Source organism: Lampetra fluviatilis, chromosome 64 (genome assembly GCF_964198595.1).
Source record: "Lampetra fluviatilis chromosome 64, kcLamFluv1.1, whole genome shotgun sequence".
Taxonomy (NCBI): domain Eukaryota; kingdom Metazoa; phylum Chordata; class Hyperoartia; order Petromyzontiformes; family Petromyzontidae; genus Lampetra; species Lampetra fluviatilis.
Genome location: NC_136338.1, coordinates 1,390,203 through 1,408,381, shown reverse-complemented (window position 1 = coordinate 1,408,381; position 18,179 = coordinate 1,390,203). Strand labels below are relative to the sequence as shown.

Genomic DNA, 18,179 nt, shown 5'->3' with positions numbered 1-18,179 from the left:
AAATTGAATAAAGATGACACCACAGATTTACTCAATTGGCAAAATGCATAGCAACATCGCTACCGACTGCAACACTACTCCAGACTGTGAAAAATAGCGCCACCGTCTGTGAAACACAGCGCCACCTTGTGAAACACAGCTCCACCATCTGTGAAACACACAGCGCCACCATCTGTGAAACACACAGCGCCACCGTCTGTGGAACACAGCGCCACCTTCTGTGAAACACACAGCGCCACTGTGTAACATAGCGCTTCTTTAAAAAAATGGCACAAAAACCAAGTGCACTAATTATGAGACTCAGAATCTTTATTTAGACTGGAGGAGGAATCCGATGAGCTATGAAGCTCTTTACTCCCAGATGTTTTGTAGGGGCACTTGGTCAGCGAGTTACAACAAACGATAACAAAAAACACGATAGGAGTGCCAAATAGAGAAAAGGTAAACAAGTCACTAAATAAAAATGAATAAATAAAATATAAAAACACAGTATATGATTTTTATTCCTTGGCTTAACTGTTTATAATACTTTTTTTTTATTTTCTATGTGAAGGAGATACCATATACAGTAAAACCTTGGATTGCGAGCATAATTCGTTCCGGAAACGTGTTTGCAATCCAAAGCACTCGTATATCAAAGCACTCGTATATCAAAGCACTCGTATATCAAAGCACTCGTATATCAAAGCACTCGTATATCAGTTGTGATCACGTGACGCTCGGCAGACAAAGCGTATACACGCACTACTCGTATTGCAAGACCTCGCTCGTTTATCAAATTAATATTTATTAACAAAAATTTGCTCGTCTTGCAAAACACTCGCAGACTAAGTTACTCGCAATCCAAGGTTTTACTGTAGGGGAGATCTAGAGGTATCTGTGTGAGTCTATGGGTCTTCTGTGAGTGGGTCTCTGCCGGAGTCTGTGGGTCTCCTTGTGAGTCTGTGGGTCTCCTTGTGAGTCTGTGGGTCTCTGCGCGAGTCTGTGGGTCTCTGCGCGAGTCTGTGGGTCTCCTTGTGAGTCTGTGGGTCTCCTTGTGAGTCTGTGGGTCTCCTTGTGAGTCTGTGGGTCTCCTTGTGAGTCTGTGGGTCTCTGCGCGAGTCTGTGGGTCTCCTTGTGAGTCTGTGGGTCTCTGTATGAGTCTGTGGGTCTCTGTGTGTATGTGGGTCTTTGTGCGAGCCTGCACATGTGTCTTTGTTTCAGTCTACGAGTCTCTATGTGGGTCTAAGAGCAGATGGTGGGATTTTGCCAGTGCAGATATTGGAGGTGATGTGTAGCAGCTGCGCGATCGGGCGGAAGGGAACAAGCCCTGGCTATGAAATAGACACCCATCACAAGCATGATGTGTGGTTCATGCAGACGTGATGCCCTGTGATAGTGGGTGTCTATTTGGTGTTTGAACATCTGAACACCTCCCCGTATCCTTACCGGAAAGGGTCAAGCTTATTACATTTTTAGGACTGGCCAAAAAAAAAGTAGTCCCAAAGACCAAAACCAGTTCCTCATCGGGGATCCTACAGTGTGCCCATGTGGCTCCAACCCACCACGCGAGCCAGTGGGGGCCTCGCTGGACAGGTTCCAGACCAACCTCCGCCGCTGGGGTCTTCACGACAACCCACACCTGCAGCTGTGGCTCTGTGCAAACAAGTGCCGCATGCTGCTGTTACCGTCGCTGATGACCGTCAGGAGCTACAACACGGCCCGGCGAGGATGCCACCGCACAGCATGGTGATTGCACGCACTCGCTTGCTCAACTAATCAAGTTTTGTGAAAGGTTTCAAGGAGGTTGGCCAGATCGTTGAAAGCGGCGGTGGCCAACCGGCGTCTCCCGAGCCGCGCGTAGCTCACCGATCCACCGCGCGTGGCTCGATTGAAGGGGGCATAACGTAGCACGTACTGTCACAGTAGTAGCAATGAATAATGTATCCCGTGCTGTGCCGAAAACTGTCAAGATGTAGTGACACCGCGGGATGTCAACGTGCAGCGCTGGACCTAGAGAGGCACGGCATGCGCTGTAGCGACATCGCGGATACCACAATGTGTGGGTGCAGTACCGGCCCTAGAGGGGCCCGGTTAGCGCTGATTGATCGCGCTGGATGGCACCACGCTTGGCGTGCAGTGCCGGCCCCTACAGGACAGGGTGTGTGGGTGCCGGCCGAGGGATGAGGTTACTCGAGGCCATGACACTTTGGTGACCCGGGAGGACACGTGACCGATTAAGTCTACAAAGGGGCGCCAAGTGGGGGCTGTCACGTGGTTGGGACCCAGATCCTTCCTGAGGATTCTGGAAGGTGGGCGTGGCCAAGGGCAGAGCTGGCCACGCCCACAGAGAATATCAGCCGGGTTCCGAGAGGGACCGGGGTGGTTGTTGTTCATCCTGGAAGAAACCTTCGTCTACGCTCTACGTTCAACGAGTCTCCAACACGTGGACCCGGACCCGAGCTGTGGGTCCCGGTCCGTAGTAGCAGTTACGTTGTAACTAGTGTAGTTAGCCTGGTGGTCACCACCCAGTTAACTACACTAGTTACGTTGTGACTAGTGTAGTAACTAGTGTAGTTACTAGTGTAGTTAGCCTGGTGGCCACCACCATCGGTTGTTATTCTGTTAAGGGGAAGTTACCCGTGTGTTGGAGTTGAATAAATGTGTTGCCTCCATGTCTACGTCTGCGACTCAGTTGAAGCCATTACAAATATATATACACACTAATATATATACACTAATATATATACACTAATATATATAGACACTTAGTTCTTTGCAGAACTCATGGCTACTGTTTTGGCTCTCGGACTGTTACAGGTTGGCCACCCCTGGCTCAAAGGAAATAACAGAAAATGTTTTGCTACATCCCCGGCGCTCTATCCTGGCCACATGACCCAGCCAGTACATCCCCCCAAACTAACGTTTGGCCGGATGGAGGTGGCTAAACGTGCCGGGCAACATGCCGGAGAGGAGACAGAACTGATGTGGTGCAGAAGTTGCCACCGATTGGACTTGCCGACGACCGGTACCAGCGGTGTCAACGTCGTCCTCCGTGGAGGAGGCCTTTGCCGGACGCGACTCCCAACAACTGGACATCTGTGGAAAAGCTCATCGGATTCCTCCAGGACAAACAAAATTCCGATCACACGCACAGCAAGGTGGCACGGCGGGGAGGGCGCAAGCGTCTCAGTCGGTGCCACCGCTGCCCCTACTCCGCGTGTCTCCATGCGTCAGGGCGGGGGTGGGCGGGAGGGGGCCGCTCCCCTGGGCGGGCATCGTCGAACTGCCCGGGCTGCACCGCGAGCTGCGACAGGTTGACCAGGGTGCAGGCGAAGGAGTCGCGGCGGCGCTGGGCGTGGTGCCTGCCCGGGAAGTAGGCGCCCAGGAGCGGCGCGACGGCGGAGGCGGCGGGGGACGGCGGGATGAAGAGCTCCTCGTCTCCTGCAAAAGCGGCGGTGCCGCCGCCGCGGCCGTCGACACGGCATTAGGGGCCGGAGTCGGCAAAACCTGCGGCTTCCGGAGCCGCCGTGCGGTGGCTCTTTGCGTGCTGTAGCGTGGTTCTTGAAATCCGCAAAAAAATGGCTTTTCTCGTTATTATCGCGTGGAAATTTATAGCAGCCCGAGAAAAATCCACACGACCACGGGGAGAACACGCAAACGCCAAATATACAGCAGCAGGCGTCAGGGTCGGGATCGAACCCGCGACCTCCTGCAGACCAGGCGAGGGAGATAACATCTCACCAGAGAGAGAGAGATGGACACGAAACCCAAATATACAGCAGCAGGCGTCGTCAGGGGCGGGATCGAACCCGCGACCTCCTGCAGACCAGGAGAGGTAGTTAACATCTCACCACCACGGCGCCCAGCCAACCAGCCCACCACCACCGCCACGCTGCCTACCGGTCGTCGATCGTCCGTGGCAGCGATCGGCATCATCATTTGCGATGCAACTTTATTTGGCAAATCTTCTACCGTGACGCTGGCACACATTGACTTACTGTCGTTATTAATGTCGCTGTTATGTTATTTACTCCATCCGGGGCGGTGGTGGCTGCGAACGCCTTTAATCCAGCACCGTGGAGGCGAGGGTTGGCGGATCTCACAAATATTGTTCAACTCTCTTCATGTTGGCGTCGATGAGGTGCCCGTACCCTGGCTTGCCAGCGGAAGACAGTACAGCAAATGTTGATCCGCCACCTGTTCCATCTCCGCGGAATAAATATTTGCCCCGCCTTGAAGCACAGCGTGGGTTTTCTCCCAAACGTAAACGCTCATCCTATTATAATTATTTTTTTACCCTTCTATCTGGCAACAAAACTGACACCTTTTTTTACAAGGAGTGATGTTTGCATAGACCACAATACCTTTTGGCGTCATCTGGTCCAACCCATGTGAGACTAGGCTCTCAGGAAAGCTGTCTCGGGTGTGGACCAATCAACTTCAAGGACAGTGCATATATTATCAGAGTTATGTTTTTTCTTTGCATTATGGCTGCAGGTATTGTGGTCCATGCAAACATCACTCCTTGTAAAAAAGGTGTCAGTTTTGTTGCCAGATAGAAGGGTAAAAAAAACAATTATCATATTTTTTACTGGCAAATGAAGTTCCAATGGTGCTCATCCTATTGCCGATAAACATCTTCGCATGTAGGGGACCGCAGAGCATGGGCAGTTGTTGGCGCCGGCTCCTCGCCGCCGCGTGGCTGCTGTCTGTGGCTCGTCCTCGCGACTCTGCGCGGGTCTCTCTCTCTCGTCGTCGTGAGCGAGCGGAAACCGTGTGACGGCACGCCACACAAGTTGCTGTCGTTGTTAATAAAACAAGAGTAACAGTTTTTGTGGATTTAACATGTAGGAAGCTTTCGCGACAAATATTATTCACAACAAAGGAACATTTTTTCGGGTTAGATCGCGTAAACAAAAACGTGTCGTTAAATTCTGGCTATCGCCTGATGAGGCTGGTTGTTGTAATTACCGGCAAAACGTCACGGTACCCGATTGGTGAATGTTGGAGTGGGTTTACTCTCCAACACACAACCACTGAGTGCTGTGCTAGCAACGAATTGGCACGTTTTGCTTACGTGACAAACCCCTTACTAGTTGGCTGTGTCGGGTGGTGACGGGTTTAAGGACATATTTATATTTTACGCGATCTAAACCCAAAAAAAAAAACCCCTCTATTACGATTTTGTGTGGAGCCCGCTTCAGGATTAACCGCCAATCGGGACGCCAGCCCTCACCGTAAGGACTTGCTTTGTCCATCTCCAGGTCCCAGTCCTCACTGGGACACAGCTGCAAAGGATCAATACCAGGCGAGGCAGCGTTCTCCTCCTCCTCCTCCTCCTCCTCACCATCATCATCATCGTCACAACTGCTCTCATCGCTCGGGTCTTCTCTACAGATGTAATGATTCTTCCTGCTGTAGAACTTGCGGCACGGGGACATCTGTCTGTCCCGGCCTTCCCCGGCCTCCCGCATGCGGCGATCGGAGGAGGCTGCGGCCCAGAACGAGCTGTCGCCCACGCCGGGCTCCGTGTCTGTGGCACGTGGCGGGTTCAACCTGGAAAAGAGGGCACCGCCCGCAGATTCATCGATGATCCAGTCACTCGCTTGCCCTGTGGCCAGTCAGTCATCTGCTATGTCGCACTTTTATCGCTACTACCATGGTTACTGTTCCCATGGAGTTCACTTGCATGAATGTACAGGGACTCCTCTACTAGCGAACATTCGACTTAATAACTGTCAGAGATACGAACAAACCTGGTCCGTATGTCCAGTTGCCTGTATGGACCGAGAGTCGTAAGTTTAACCGCCGCGCAATTGATGGTGGTGGTGGCATCTACATCTGCAGAACGTAAAGAACCAGTGGCATCTACATCTGCAGAACGTGAAGAACAAGTGGCATCTACATCTTCAGAATGTGAAGAACCAGTGGCATATACATCTGCAGAACGTGAAGAACCAGTGGCATCTACATCTGCAGAACGTGAAGAACCAGTGGCATCTACATCTGCAGAACGTGAAGAATCAGTGGCATCTACATCTGCAGAACGTGAAGAACCATTGGCATCAACATCTACAGGAGATTATACAATTTTTTGAGCCATTCCTCATGTTTAGTATACAGGCCGCACAACATCGACGGGCGTAAAGTTGGATTTACAAAACAAATCGACTTACTAACAGAACTCTGGAACCCAACTGGTTCACAAGTAGAAGAGTCCCTGTATGTTGAACTTCTTTCGCACCGTGCTAATCGGAGGTTAGCATGGTCACCACTACAACAACCGCCATTCGCCACTAAGTGGCGGTGACGTCACCACGACGCTTGTGCCAGGCTATGTGCACCTTGAGGCCATGTGAAGTGTCGAACGCCCACTGGCAGGTCACGGGGCAGACCCAGGTGCCACGGGTCGACTGACTGAGATGACTGGCTGATGCACCGCCTGTGCCCCCTACTGTGCCAACTTGCTGTGCTATAGCCACCTGGCGCTCTGCTCGTTGTTGTGAGCATTGCTCCTCCGCCCTCTGTTGTTGTTGGAGGGCGGACTGCCTCCAACTGCCCAGTAGCGTCCTTCACGAGCCTCCCCCACAGAGGCCGATCTTGACACCGCTGGTACCAATCATCGGCAAGTCCACTCAGCTCCACGTCCTCCTGTACCACATCACTCCATCTCTTCTCTAGCCTGTGCCGCGCCCATTTAGCCCCCTTGATCCGGCCGAACAAAAGCTGTTTGGGCATGCGGTGATTGAGCATGCGGGCTACATAGCCCAGCTAACGCAGCCTTGCCTGCCGGAGGAGCTCACCGATGTGACTTTGTCCAGATCTTTCGAGGATTTGTGAGCTCCTGACACAATCCAGCCTGGTTAAACCCAGGATTGATCGTAGGCAGGCCAGCCTAAATGTTTCTAACCGGCGAAGATGTTCCATTAGGGGGGTCCACGTTTCGCAAGCGTAGAAAAGGGAGGGAATGACTGTGGCCGAGAAGACCCGAAGCTTCGTGCGGAGCGACAGACCAGGTAGCTTCCACACAGCGTTACGCAACCGATGAAAAGATAATGCCGCTCGACTGATTCGGAGTGAGACCTCTGCTGTTAAACCGGAGCCGGTCATGAGCACACTGCCCAGGTATGGGAAACTCTCCACTCTCTCCACAACTGCCCTATCACCGATTGGGAGTTGTGGGGGTTGAGTGCCCGATGGTACAAAATACCCAGGCAGGTGCTTTGTTTTGGTGGGGCTGATGGTAAAGCCCCACCTCTTAGTGGCACACTCCAGTTTCAGCAGCAGCGCCACCAACTCCTCCTCTGAGTGAGCCGCAATTACCAGGTCATCGGCATATATAACGTGGTTGACCAATAGGGAACCATCCCCTGATCGCACCCGGGCATCTATCAGCCTCCGATTGTATCTGTACCAGATGGAAATTCCTCCGGTACAGCTACTGAAGGCTTCACCAACTACGTGGTCGAAATAAATGTTAAATAATGTTGGAGCGAGAGGACATCCCTGTCGCACCCCAAGGTGAACAGGGAATGGCTCCGACTCCCGGCCACATAGTTTTACCCGGGCCCGCTCACCATCATGAAGGTCCTTAATGATTGTGAGCAGCGGGTCAGGGACTCCGAAAGCACGAAGAACAACCGAGAGCCCAGGTCTACTGATGGTATCATAGGCCTTGACCAGGTCTATAAAGCAGAGATGTAGGTCTTGTTGGAATTCCCTACACCTCTACTGTAGCAGACGAACAGAAAATATGGCATCTGTGCAGGACCGCCCTTTCTTGAAACGACATTGGGGCTCCGCAAGCCTCTCCTCATCGTGCCTGGCAAGGCGATGTTGAATAATCCTTGCCAGGACATTTCCCGGCACACTGAGGAGTGATATGCCCCTGTAGTTGTTACAGTCTGTGCGGTCTCCCTTCTTAAAGATGGAGACCACCAGGGCATCCTTCCAGTCCTGCGGAACCCGTCCAGTGGTCCAGACTGTTGATATGATGTAATGTAGGGCAGTCTGTGCACAAACGCCACCCTCCCTCAGCATTTCACTTGGGAGATCATCTCTGCCCGGTGCCTTTCCTGGTCTCAGACTTCCTCAACAGATGGCACCTCAGACAGCTACTCACAGGGGGTGACTTACTCTTCCAATATTTGAGGCACCGCAGCCTCAGCAGGGTCTTCCCCACTTTGTCCCACGATGCCTTCCATGTGGAGGGATTTCCCCTCCCCCAGGACTTCACAGAAATGCTCAGCAAATCTGCAAACCTGTTCCTGGGGGTCGGAGATTGGATCACCACAACGCACTCACTCACCCACCAACTCGCACTGACCAGTAAGGTGAGGTATGGTCAAATAACCCCCACGAAGTCTTCATCGAGCAGTGGATTGATAAAGTACTTTCAATTATGACGTTGTTCATGTTATTCAGGGTTGCTATGGTATTGTATGGGTTTGATTTGTATTGTATTGTAGTTGCCGGTAATATTGTAAGGTTTTAGTTGTATTGTCATTACGGAATTATGCTTACCGCTGTTAGAGTATTACTAGCCTTTAGGGTGTATTGCAGTAAATCAGAAACTTGCAAGCGAAAAGCAGAGCGCAACGTGGTAATAATTGCATCAATTCGTGTGCAATTTGTCAGGGCGCGGTGACACAGACCTATTTCATGTGAAGGTTATAATCCCTTGTTCATCACGACGTCCTTTTTACTTCGATGTCTCAACAGCGTGACGGAGATCACGTGATGACGTGAGGGTTGTTCTGCCTTGTGAGTGAGGGTGGTGAGTTGACGCCGAGGAGGGGGGAGGAGGCGCCTCGCCCCCCCCCATGTGGAGTGACGTCACCCGCTAATTATTAATGGCGGGGGGTGGTGTCCATTTGGAGGACGTCACCTGCTCATGAATATTAATGAGGGGGGCTGGTCGACGGAGTGACCTCAGGAGCATTAAGGTCATTCCTGGGTGATTACAGTACGTATTATGATTGTTCACTGTTGTGATTAATTGTATTGGCATTAGTTATCAAGGCGAGAGTGAATCAGTGAGCGGGCAAGCGAGCGAAATGGTGGACTCGTGGGTTATCAACTGAGTGACACCGCCAGTGAGTTGCATTGTCAAGTACGTTCTGAGCGGACGAGTCTCATTTGCAAGTTGGTGGATGCAAAAAACGAATTAAAATTAATAATATATTTTTATTTGACCAGGTCAAGCACGCCGAGCTCTGTAGCTCTTTTCCAAAATCCCAAGGACACGAATGATAGCTCAACACGTGCTAATCGGAGGTGCGGGAGGGGGGCAGAACAGCCATTCTCGTATCATCCCAATTTGAGTTACATTAGCGGTGTCACTTTGCCGAAAGAGCCTAGAGTTGGCTCTTGTTAACGTGGTTAAATGTACCGTTATATATATTTTTTAATGTATAGGTAAATTTAACATTGTATTTTTAGTACCGCTTTCGTTTGTGGAGCTGTTAACGTTTCCGCCATAGCAATGATTGATATTAAGGCAAGGCCGTAATTATCATATTTATTGGGGGGGGGGGGGGGACACATCCCCCCCCCCCCCCCAATATTCAAATATGCTCAAAATGTCCCCCCCAATATACTGTATTGCTATAAAATAGATTTCTGTTTATATGATTGTGGTTATGGTTGTACTTTATAAATCCCTCATCTCTGCCATTGCATACAATGAAACAAGAAAAGGTAAAAAAGAAAAAACAGAGCAATGTAATACAATTCACTATTAGACATTATTGTAACATTTAAAAAAGTCCGTCCCATGTGTTTGTTAATTTTTTTATATTTTAGGCACGAAATTCGTTTTCAAATTTAGTTTTTTTTTCTGGGGGGGGGGACCCCAGACACCCTGGAATACTTGGTCCCCCCAAAGTTGACTCCATGGCTACGGCCTTGTATTAAGGTCCTTACATGATTGAGGTTGTTGTATTATTGAGGTTATAGCAGGTGGGAGCGCGCTGATTGATTGCTGCCGTGTAGATGACAACGGAGTTCAATAGCGACTGTGCAGTACAAAGGTCCCCCGTGTAGCCTTGCCAGACTGTCGGGGCAAGTGCTGTGAGCGAGGCCGGCACTGGTGATGAAGCAAGTGCGGGGCCTGTAGTATGTGATGTTATAAAGGGGCTCTAAATTAAAAAAACACACAAATATTAAAACACAATGTTTTTACTTGCATAGTCAAGTAACCTTAAACACCCGGTCGTTCGTAAAAGTTGAAGGCGGTATAATACTATAGTAATAGCGCAAGTGCAGAATCGTATTCTTGGTTCTTTCGGTAAAGTCACGTGGAAGGGAAATAATAAAATACTAAAAATAAAACAATACAATTCTCACGACGTTTCGATTGCAACACACGCAATCAGCATCAGGTGTGAAACCCACAGCAAGAAAAAAGTGCAGAATCATTGAACCGGAATTGATAGCTTGAAAGCAGTTAGCGCGGGGCCCTTGAAAGTGCGGGCCCGTAGCTACATATGTAGTAGCTACTACACGTGTAGTAGCTACTACATTATGTAGCTACTACACGTGTAGTAGCTACATTATGTAGTAGCTACATTATGTAGCTACTACACGTGTAGTAGCTACATTATGTAGCTACTACACGTGTAGTAGCTACTACATTGTGTAGCTACTATACATGTAGCTACTACACTATGTAGCTACTACATTATGTGTAGCTGCTACACATTATGTAGCTGCTACACATTATGTAGCTGATACACATTATGTAGCTGCTACACATTATGTAGCTGATACACATTATGTAGCTGCTACACATTATGTAGCTGCTACACATTATGTAGCTGATACACATTATGTAGCTACTACATTATGTAGCTACTTGTGCTACTAGGATAATCCGGCTCTGTTGCACACGAGGGGATGGCCAGCACCACGCCCGGCCGCCTTTGTCTCCCCCGAGTGGCGACGTTTACTGCACACCCCCACCAGGTCACTCGTTTGAGGCCGAGTCGACCTAGGGGGGGGGAGGCCCAGGACCGGTTCAGAATAATCCGTGGCGAGAGCGCGCTAACCGCTGCACTACCGCTCCCCACGATTAGACTATTCACACTGCCCGATGTGCCGTCACATACAATTGTAAGCCCCCCCCCCACACACAGTGTTGTTAGTGTTGTTATTGACGAATGTCACCAAGCACACTCTTGCAGTCGTGCTATCGTCGGCCGCGTTACATGTACTAAGTTTGTTGTTGGTGGTGCTGCTGTTGCTGGCCACGTGGTAGAATTCAGTGGAAGATGCGAGCGATGGGAATGATATCTCGTGGCAGTCGCCGGGTGGATCGATAACATCGTAGGATATGAGTGGTTTGGTAGTGTTCATCTAGCAGTGGATAGACCAACGACTGATGAAGAGTCAAGCCGCACTCTCTCTCACCTCGTTTCGTCTCCCTCCATGTGCCCGCCACGTGTCGGCAGCGAGACGCGCCCTGATTGGTCCACTCGCCCACCCTCGCCGGGAGCGGCTCTGATTGGTCGACGACTCCGCTTCGAACGAAATCATAATCTTGTGATTTAGTTATACTGGTTGGAACCTCCTGGTTACATCAGCCCACAGGGGATTATTGTGTCCGTCCGTCGTGAAGGGAGGGGCTGGGTGGGGAGGGAGGGGCTGGGTGGGGAGGGTGGGGAGGGTGGGGTTGGGTGGGAAGGGGTTGGGTGGGGAGGGTGGGGAGGGGCTGGGTGGGGGGTGGGAGGGGTGGGGCTGGGTGGGGAGGGGCTGGTCACCCCGTGGTGCCCTTATAAAACTAAACGTTTAACCTACTCACGCCGGCTTGTGCCCGCCCTCACAGTCGGGGGCATATTTGCGGAATACACCACGCCGCCGTTGACCCTGGTCATTGACCGAGCAACCCAACGTTCCTACCAGCTCCCTCCGCAGGAATGTGTTTTCTGGATAAATCCGATGAACCCTAAAGCTCTTTATATCTTGAGAGACACTGCTGCCTTTGTCTCTCCTCCCAGAAACTCGAGACACTGCTGCATCGTCTTAAAACAAATTATAATTTAAGATTCCCAAAGCAAGTTCAGGTTGGTCCAGATGACTTGTGACTCAATTAAATTGACCTGTCAGGGGTCGTCCATAAATGACGTCACACACCTAGGGGGGGGGGGGTCAGACATTTGTGACGATGTGTGACGAGGAGGAGGGGGGGGGGGTGAGAAATGTGACGTCACATCAAAATTCGCAACTTTAAATGAATATAGACAACACGTTCTACTTAATTAAGTCGACTTTTTAATAAATGTTTTCTCCTACATCAGAGTGCAGCGCCACATTAAATACGCACTACAATGACAATAGTTTAAAGCGATTTGAAGCATGTTTTTTTTTTTTTGGGGGGGGGGGCAGAGCTTTGTGAGGGGGGGTCTGACTTTTTGTGACGTCGTGTGACGAAGGGGGGGGGGGGGGTCAAAAATCGTCCAAAATAGCGTGACGTCATTTGTGGACGGCCCCTAACATCATTTGAACTTTACTTAACATTTTTCATTAGGATAATTAAATGGGGTTCACGAGACATCTAGACCACCCCTGTACCACGTGACGAGAACAGCCTCGTGTTATTGTGCCAGGTAAGGTCCCGCTGAGCTGCGTAGCTTCTTTTTTCAGAAGTGACCTGGCCGTCCCACATTATTATAGTTCAACAAAGTGGATAAATATCACGTGGGAATTTATATCAGTAGCCAAATACCAGAGGTGGGACAAAGTCATTGTTATGCAAGTCCAAGTCGAGTCGCAAGTCATCAAATTCATGACTCGAGTCTGACTCGAGTCCAAGTCACATGACTCGAGTCCACACCTCTGCCAAATACTATAGACGCGTGGTGACGTTGATTCTAAATGTGGAGGGAAAAACTGGAGGACCCGGAGAAAAATCCACGCGACCACGGGGAAAGAGAGAGAGACGCAGACTCCAAGTATACAGCAGCAGCAGGCATCGTCAACGTCGGGATCGAACCCACGACCTCCTGCATACCAGGCGAGGGAGTTAACATCTCCTAGCCATCGTGATGATGATGAGAGAGAGAGAGACACGCAAACTCCAAATATACAGCAGGCGTCAGGTCGGCATCGAACCCACGACCTCCTGTAGACCAGACGAGGTAGTTAACATCTCCTAGCCACCGTAATGATGATGTGAGAGAGAGACACGCAAACTCCAAATATACAGCAGCAGGCAACGTCAGGGTCGGGATCGAACCCACGACCTTCCTGCATACCAGGCGAGGGAGTTGACATCTCCTAGCCACCGTGATGATGATGAGAGAGAGAGACACGCAAACTCCAAATATACAGCAGCAGGCGTCAGGGTCGGGATCGAACCCACGGCCTCCTGTATACCAGGCGAGGTAGTTAACATCGAGGCAACGCAGTGATGATGATCAGAGAGTGACACGCAAACTCCAAATACATAGCAGCAGGCATCGTCAGGGTCTGGATCGAACCAACGACCTCCTGCATACCAGGCGAGGTAGTCAACATCTGCGGCGGAGGGTAGAACGAGTAGGCATTGAGGTACCGATGAACATCTGTGAAAACAGTGCTGCTGTTCGTTGCTCCTCGGGTCTAAATAAAAGACTCTGACTGTGAACCGCGTGTGTCGTCGTTAGGGGGCAGTGATGTCCTGGCATTGGTTGCACGCCTTTGAGCTGCGGACTGACAGACCAGCCAAGCCAGTTCGTGTGGCAGTCGCCAGGGTTGGACACAGTGCCGGATTATCCTCGTAGCAACAATAGCTACTACACATGTCGTAGTTATATATGTAGTGGCTACGGGCCCCGCACTTTCAAGGGCCCCGCGCTAAATGCTTTCAAGCTATCAATTCCGGTTCAGTGATTCTGCACTTGCTCTATTACTATAGTACTATACTGCCTTCAACTTTTATGAAAGACCGGGTGTTTAAGGTTAGATATTTGCCGTACTATCTGGCTGTATAGCAAATGAAAAAATGCAATTACTTTAGTGTGCAAGTTAAAATTGTGTGTTTTAATATTTACGTGTTTTTTTATTTAGGGCCCCTTTATAACAACATGTGCTACAGGGGGTTGACTCGGCTCACCATCCTTACCGAGGTCGATAAAATATGTACCATATTGTAGGGTGGTCAACGGTGGTTGTCCGATGGATACAAATCTCCCCCCCCCCCGCCATAGGAATGTGGAATTTCCACCACTGACTCAGGGCTGAGCTCAAATGCCTCAATGCTCATTTGAGCCGGAGGTCACTTTGTCAATGGGGGATGCTGCGGTGGGTTAGGGGCCGTCCATAAATGACGTCACGCGATTTAGGACGATTTTGACCCCCCCCCGTCGTCACACAGCGTCACAAAAAGTCAGACCCCCCCCTCAAATATGACGTCACAAAGCTCTGCCCCCCTCCCCCCCAAATAAAACATGCTTGAAATCGCTTCAAACTATTGTCATTGTAGTGCGTATTTAATGTGGCGCTGCACTCTGATGTTGCAGGAGAAAACATTTATTAAAAAGTCTATTTAATTAAGTAGAACGTGTTGTCTATATTTATTTAAAGTTGCGCATTGATGTGACGTCACATTTCTCAACACCCCCCCCCCCTAGGTGCGTGACGTCATTTATGGACGGTCCCTTATCAGACGTCGCCCCTTCTATCTCCCGGAGTGGCAAGAGTAGCTGGAGCATCAATTTATCCGCATTCTTTACGTGGAGGCAACTTGTATTTAATTTAATTCCACATATGGTGGCATTGCTGTTTTTTTTTTATAAGGTCATTCACTCGCAGTATCTGCAGGAAAAACACGTGAATTTGATTGAACGGCAAGTCCTCGCTTAACGGGTGTTCGCACTCGGACGCGTGTTTGCTGTAACGCGGTGTTTCCTTTACCTCCACTTACACACAGGGAGAGGCACCCCCACTCACACACAGGGAGAGGCACCTCCACTTACACACAGGGAGAGGCACCTCCACTCACACACAGAGAGAGGCACCTCCACTCACACACAGGGAGAGGCACCTCCACTTACAAACAGGGAGAGGCACCTCCACTTACACACAGGGAGAGGCACCTCCACTTACACACAGGGAGAGGCACCTCCACTCACACACAGGGAGAGGCACCTCCACTCACACACAGGGGGAGGCACCTCCACTCACACACAGGGAGAGGCACCTCCACTCACACACAGGGGGAGGCACCTCCACTCACACACAGGGGGAGGCACCTCCACTCACACAGGGAGAGGCACCTCCACTTACACACAGGGAGAGGCACCTCCACTCACACACAGGGAGAGGCACCTCCACTCACACAGGGAGAGGCACCTCCACTCACACAGGGAGAGGCACCTCCACTCACACAGGGAGAGGCACCTCCACTCACACAGGGAGAGGCACCTCCACTCACACAGGGAGAAGCACCTCCACTCACACAGGGAGAGGCACCTCTACTCACATAGGGAGAGGCACCTCCACTCACACACAGGGAGAGGCACCTCCACTCACACGTGGGGGGAGGGGGAGTCGGGGGGCCCTCCACTCTCTCTCTCACTCTCTCACAGACCGCGGGGAGGGAGGAGGCAAGGCACCTCCACTCGCCACTTGCTCGCTCTCTCGCCAGCGCAAGCAGCAGCAGCAGCTGCGACTCGTTCCGGCAGTCCCGCCTCTCGCTCGCCGCCGCCACAAGCCTCTGACAACAACGCACGCGACGACTACAACGACATCGTCACAAAGAGGTGGTGGGGGGGAGGGAGTCGTGCTGCTCCTGCTGCTGCTGTAATGACGACGCTGCTGTGAGCGCGATTTGTGTGATTCGCTCGAGGAGGAGCGAGCCTTCTTGCGACGCAGAAGAGAACTTGCCCCATTGCGGTCTCGTCTCGTCTCTAAACGTGTTGTCGACTTCGCTGAGAAGATCGGGCGGCGGAGGGGGGAAGGGGGATTTTGTTTGCGAGTTTTTTTTAGTTATTGGCCGCGCGTTTTTGTTATGTGAACATAATCGAGGAGGAGATATGTGAAGACATCTTCTCGGCGCGTGGTCGAAGAGCTAATTTCATCTTGTCAAGATCATTTTTGGTTCGACTTTCGTCCAGAACTGTTGAACGTACATCCAAGCCTCTTATCCCCAGCACCTGTAGACCGTTTGAAGAGCTGGCAAGATGTGCTGCTGCTGAGAGCTTGACAAGCCACAGCTGTAGGGCTCTACAGACAGCTCGAGAGAAACGAAGACCTCTTTAGGCATCAACAGCACCGCCATAGTCACGCATGCCAGACGAAGAAACGTCAACACAGTTAATTATCCCCAGAATCGCGCTTAACCTCAGTGCCGGAGTAACATACTTTGTCGAAGTTGACGTCTGCCGTGGTGCAGTGGTGGTACCTGTAGCGTGCATCGCCACCACCATCATCATCAACATCAACCACCACTGCCATCAACACGATCATCAGCACCGTGTTGTCCTTCATGAGGATCCGGCAGCGATGCATCGGGCTCGTAGAACAGAGCCTACGTCGGGGGTGAGGACTCGGATGGTGATGCCACTGCTGATGATGATGCTGATGATGATGATGACGGTGACTGTGGCTGCGGTGGGGCAGAGTGGAGGGATGAGCCCAGACGACGTGGAAGACGGACAGGGTGAGTGATCGTACCACGCTCATCGCCGTGTGGAGTTGAAGTCTCTTTCTCTCTGCCTCTCTCTCCGTGGTCACGGGGATTTTTCTCCGGGTCCTCCGGTTTTTTCCCCCTCCTCCTCCTCCACATTTCAATTCAACGTCACCACGCGTTTTGAGTTATTTTGCCGCTGTGTCTTCAATGTCCACGTGGTGATGGTGATGATGATAAGTCATTTCGTTGAGCTATCATTTGTGATCGCCAGGTCGCTTCTGAAAGGCCCTTGCATCTGGTCAAATGAACAAAAAAATCGTGAAAAGTTTCGTTTTATAGACGAATGTGCCAAGGCCACATCGCGAGCACAATTTCTGAACTTTGCCATTTGCTCGGAAACTTTGCCCATTATATTTATATTTTCTCCGCCTTCTAAGGCCGCGCAGTTTCGCCGAGGAACGGGTTTGAGTTCTGTTGTTTGTGAAATGGGACGATTCATGTCGTGTTTGTCTCTTAATGGGGCAGCACAGCTGCTGCATCCGTCAGGCCATCGCAGTCACTCAGCCCATTGGCACCTGCCGGGTCTGTGCCGTCACCTCCTCGTGCCAGCAGCGAGCCTTACGACACTTCACGCGGTGGCCTCGAAGTGCACCTAGCCTGGCACAAGCGCCGCGGTGACGTCACCGCCACTTGGTGGCGAACAGGCGGTTGTTGTTGTTGATGTTGTTGTTGTGTTTGGGTCCCTTTGTTTAGAGTCTCATTTAAATGTTCATCCCCATACATTCCCCGTACAATCCACACGAACTGTTTCAATATGCGTGGTTGCTGGCTGGCCGGCTGACGGGTCGGTGGTGGTGGTGGCAGTGGTGGTGGTGGTGGCGGTGATAGTGGCGGTGGTGGTGGCGGCGGTGGTGGTGGTGGTGGTTATAGTGGTGGTGGCGGTGGTGGTGGTGGCGGCGATGGTGGTGGCGGTCGCCCATCCAAGGACTGACCAGGCTCAACTTTCGCTTAGCTTTCCAGATCTCGGCAGCGGATGATGGGGTTTGGTGGGGGGGGCAGTGGGGGGCTCACCGCATCTCAAGTGTCGCGCGATCCAAGTTCTGGGTGAGAGGCGGTAATTGCCGTGGCAGTCGTGAAGATACACAGCGACTAAAAAAAGGCCACTGTGCCTTACATTGACTCTCTCTGTGTGTGTGTGTGCGTCGCGGAGCCCCGGGCACTTTCCCGACACGAAGATGTCTAAACACTTCACGTCTCAAAGATGTTTTGTCAGATACAGGGAGCATTTTATTTAACAGCAATTTTGGCCACCAAAAGAATGGGGTCTCCAGAATCCTCAACAAAGTTGCCCTTTTTAAAATGTCTCTCTCTCTCTCTGTGTCTGTTTCTCCGTCTGTCTCACTCCCTCTGTCATCCACGGCTCAAGATGTTAAAGGGTCCCGAATCACTCAACTCCTCAAAGCTCTCTGATCACCAGGAGAGAGAGAGAGAGAAACTCCCCAAACTCTTCGTTGGGATAAACGATCGGATGCACGGTTTAGACTTTATAATTACAATTTATTATAATTCACTGTAAGTATAAATATAT

The 18,179-nt window shown here is 51.0% G+C and overlaps 1 protein-coding gene across 1 annotated transcript in view; it reads left to right on the top strand.

Moving 5' to 3' along the window:
- Positions 1–16,454: 16,454 nt before the first annotated feature.
- KCP (kielin cysteine rich BMP regulator) overlaps positions 16,455–18,179 on the top strand; it is a 110,986-nt gene continuing 109,261 nt past the window's right edge. The window contains exon 1 of the mRNA XM_078882203.1: positions 16,455–16,621. Within this exon, the coding sequence (XP_078738329.1) occupies positions 16,465–16,621 (157 nt within the window). The 5' untranslated portion in view covers positions 16,455–16,464. The remainder of the gene's footprint in view (positions 16,622–18,179) is intronic.